This window comes from Trypanosoma cruzi, genomic scaffold, assembly GCF_000209065.1.
Source record: "Trypanosoma cruzi strain CL Brener 1047053517187 genomic scaffold, whole genome shotgun sequence".
Taxonomy (NCBI): domain Eukaryota; phylum Euglenozoa; class Kinetoplastea; order Trypanosomatida; family Trypanosomatidae; genus Trypanosoma; species Trypanosoma cruzi.
In genome coordinates this window covers 20,231-23,809 of record NW_001849503.1, presented here as the reverse complement: position 1 = coordinate 23,809, position 3,579 = coordinate 20,231, and the positions used below count along the sequence as shown (strand labels likewise).

General features: G+C 44.8%; 3 protein-coding genes across 3 annotated transcripts, besides 5 other annotated features; all 3 read right to left on the bottom strand.

Moving 5' to 3' along the window:
* Positions 1–894: a sequence feature (heterozygous, non-Esmeraldo-like haplotype).
* Tc00.1047053511897.28 (hypothetical protein, conserved) lies at positions 1–1,027 on the bottom strand (the record flags this gene model as incomplete). The annotated part of the gene is made up of 1 exon (XM_797958.1): positions 1–1,027. A coding segment is annotated over one exon (1,027 nt), but the record flags the coding sequence as incomplete, so codon positions are not given.
* Positions 895–1,322: a sequence feature (areas merged during assembly that could not be assigned to a particular haplotype. This can correspond to areas where the two haplotypes were merged or to regions with more than two copies in the genome that were merged during assembly.).
* Positions 976–1,009: a microsatellite.
* Tc00.1047053511897.19 (zinc-finger multi-pass transmembrane protein, putative) lies at positions 1,273–2,097 on the bottom strand (the record flags this gene model as incomplete). The annotated part of the gene is made up of 1 exon (XM_797957.1): positions 1,273–2,097. One exon carries the CDS (start codon positions 2,095–2,097, stop codon positions 1,273–1,275), a length of 825 nt encoding a protein of 274 aa, XP_803050.1.
* Positions 1,323–3,579: a sequence feature (heterozygous, non-Esmeraldo-like haplotype).
* Positions 2,152–2,224: a sequence feature (AT_rich).
* Positions 2,221–3,579, bottom strand: Tc00.1047053511897.10 (TFIIH basal transcription factor complex helicase subunit, putative; the record flags this gene model as incomplete). Its single annotated transcript, XM_797956.1, has 1 exon — positions 2,221–3,579. A coding segment is annotated over one exon (1,359 nt), but the record flags the coding sequence as incomplete, so codon positions are not given.

Sequence of the window (3,579 nt, the reverse complement as noted above, 5' to 3'; positions counted from 1 at the left end):
ATCCCACACAATGACGGGTGCGATCCTGAGAGGATGAATAGATAAAACCCTCACCACCCCACTTCACGCAGGTGACACAAGCCTGATGCCCGGAGAGAGAAAATTGAACCCCGGTCACATTATGCCAAACCTTTAGGGTTGTGTCTTTACTAGCCGAAACAAACCGATTGCAATCAATGTTTCTATGCAACGGCTCCCATGAAATGTGCGATAAATAACTTGAATGGGCCTTGTGTCGCTTCCCCTTAAAGTTACCGTACATGCCATCATGCGACCAAATAATAATAGTGCCATCCTTGCTTCCGCTTACGAGATGCTTCCCATCCGGGGCCCACGACAACACCTGCACCCAACTGGTGTGCGCCTTAAGTTCCTCCGTGGGGGTTAGTGTATAGACATCCCAGATGCGTATCTCCTTATCGCCTCCTCCACTTGCTAGTGCCTCGCCGTCCGGTGAAAAAGTAACCACAAGCACAGCCTCGCTGTGCCCTTCAAGTGCTCCAGTGCAACGTGTCACTGGTCTCACCATAAATTTTGCCTGCGGCTTAAATTGGATATCCACAACAGTCTCCTCCGGAAGCTCAAACTCCAGTTTACTCACGTCTTGTTGCCTGAAGCGCCTTCCTTCCTTCATCATTTTATCAACAAAGGCCTCCTGCTGCCTCCTAAAAAGCGAGTCGCGCACACTGTCATGCACCTGATCCCCGTCGATAAAAAAAGCGTACGGAGTTCCGCGCGCACTCTCATCCAGCATAGAGCATAAAAGCTCGTCCAGTTGCTTCGGTGTCGCTGTTACGGGCAGAAGAAGCTGCGCCCCTGTCAAGACGCCTTTTTCATCCACAAGGCGGACCATGACATTCTTATCTTTCTCTTCAATCTCATCAACCGCCCCTGCCTCTGTGAAAACAGTGTCCCGACGCTGCCTCTTCCGCACCGGCATTTGACCCTTCCAACAAAAACGGCAATAATAACGCCAAAAAAAAAAAAAAAAAAAAAAAAAAAAAGGAAATCCATAAGAAAGCAGCATCAAATTCAACCCATTTTTTAAGCTGTATTTTTCTTTCCGTCACTTCTACAGCAGCAATCACAACTAGTAAAGAAAAAATAATAATACAAACAAACAGTGCGCACATATACACAGCGGGAAAAGAGAGAGAGAGAGGGAGAGACTACAAACAAATCGATGTCCATTCCCCCCATGTTGCCCAAGGCACAGAAAACGGAGAAACAAACAAATAACAACAGCAAAAGCAAATAAATAACAGGACTCAACTACCGTATCAAATCAACAAGAGTTCTCCAGAAGCCTTGATGCAATTGCCGTTCTTCTTTAAAAAACAAAAGCGTGGTTTTATCCTTCCGCAGAAGACAAAACTGAAAAAGAAGCAAGCATGAGCTTACCACAGTAACGCATATCACCAATAACAATCCTAATAATATAAAAACACCACCCACCGCGTATGCCCAAGCACCGCGCATGAGAAGCAAAAAAAACATATTCAGAGCACAGACGGCTAGTAAGCATAAGAATAACCCCCTGTTTTTTGATCCAACGCAGTTGCCAATAATGAGGCAGTGATGATCCATGCCTTCCACGTACGCCCTACACCTTCGGCAAAATGAACTATTGGAGGTCTTTTTCCCCACCTGAGGAACACTCGTCACAGAATAGAAGTAAAGAATTAGGTGGAGGGACCATAGGACAAGGAAGCAGATATCATCCAGCGAGCAATCCCAAAGCAAACCAGATGGGAAGCTCCCTTTTCTCCATAATAACCAAACAAAGTAGTGCCAAAGATAAACAGGAGGGTTGCAAAATTCCACGTAGTCCTTCCGAGCCTGAAACATATAGGTGTGGTATTGCCAAACAAACAATCCAAAAACAAAGACAATGAGCATTCTTTCAAGACGCCAATGGTATCCCTTTCCACTGCCACTGCCAGCGTATTGATTGCGAGCAAAAACCTCGTTTAGGAAGCAATCTCCAAAAATGAAATTTAAGCCCATAAAAAGGGCAGGGAATGTCACGGCCATGTAAACGGCAGTCCATGAAAACAGCCCTTCTTGAAGCACCTCCATTTCAAAAATCTTACCCATTCATAGACACAAAAGAAGAAGAAAGCATTCCATTTAGCAGCCCATGTCCTCTTGTTTTTTTTTTTTTTTAAATATTTAAATAACATTTATAGAGTATTAACAACAACAAATAAATAATTATTATTATCCCCGAAGTCGTTTCCTATGCTCTGGCTCCTTTACCGCACGTATGGCATCCCCCTCTCCGTGGACCAATTCCTCTGCGGAATTGCTGCATTTCTCTGTCACTCTGCAAGGGAAGGATCTTTTCGAGGGTTTTAGAAATCCTTTAAGTGCGAGGGTTTCCTTGGAAAAAAGAGTAGTTCCCAGATCTTTTTTGTGTTCCCAGGGCTGCGCCATTTCCTTAAAAAATCCGCGCGCAACGGCGATCGCCGCATCCACACTAAGATTTGTGTTCTCCTTTAGACATTGCTGAATCCATATGGGTAGCTTTTTCCGTTTGTCGTTCAATGCAAAACGTCTATCAACGAGCAACATCATTCCATAGTCCGTTTTGTTTCGTAACACCCGGCCAATACATTGCGACGCCTGCCTCATGGCATCAAAGTTCCGATACTCATTTCCAGGAATACCAAGACATGTTTCCATCCAACAAATTCGTTGTCTCAAAGGTTCATCGTTTGGTGGCAAAAAAGGAACCCCAAACATGACGACGGCTCTTCCATAGTGACGATCAAAATCAATTCCTTCGGCAATTTTACCTCGAGCAATAGCCATGAAAATAGCCCCACGTCCAATGTCACATGCTCGCCTATAGTTTGCCAATGCAATGGATGTCTCCTCCACCGATTGGGTTTCAATAAAGATAAGTTTATACTGCGCCAACTCCTTCAAAAATCCAGACCGGTGCCATCCAAGAAGCACCTCCCCCATATACTGATACCCTGTAAAGAAGCAGACAATACCATCGGGCACGGTTTTGCCTAGACCCCGTAAGAGATCTTCATAGGCAGAGGATACGATATCTTGGGCAAGAGGATTAGTACGAACAACAAAACTACTGGTGATTTCTTCCATCGTAATGTTGACACTCTCCGTACTACGCGTCACTACCACCGGGGCTATACACTTTCGACTTAAGGTCATTTGAAAGGATTTAGCAATTACAGGGGTAAAGCCAAGAATCTTCGGGTAAATGTCTAACGGAGAAAGTGTCCCCGAAGTCAACACCACGCTTCGATACTTTGAAAAAGCCTCACGTAGGGCCAACGAGGCATCTACGCAAACAAGACGAATCACTGGATCTGGCACAGCAGGTCTCGTCGGATCGTGAGCCTCACAAACAACCACAAATCCCGGTTTTTCATACCGATCGTCTGTATAATGAGTGGAGAGAGTCATGTACATTTGTGCAATCAAGGAAACGTTACGGAATTTGTGTGAATTTGTAATCTGAAGCGTATTCATTAACACTTTCAGACGCTCCGTCAGGTACCTGAAATGACGAATATCCACAGCACATTCATCGCGTACTTTCGATAG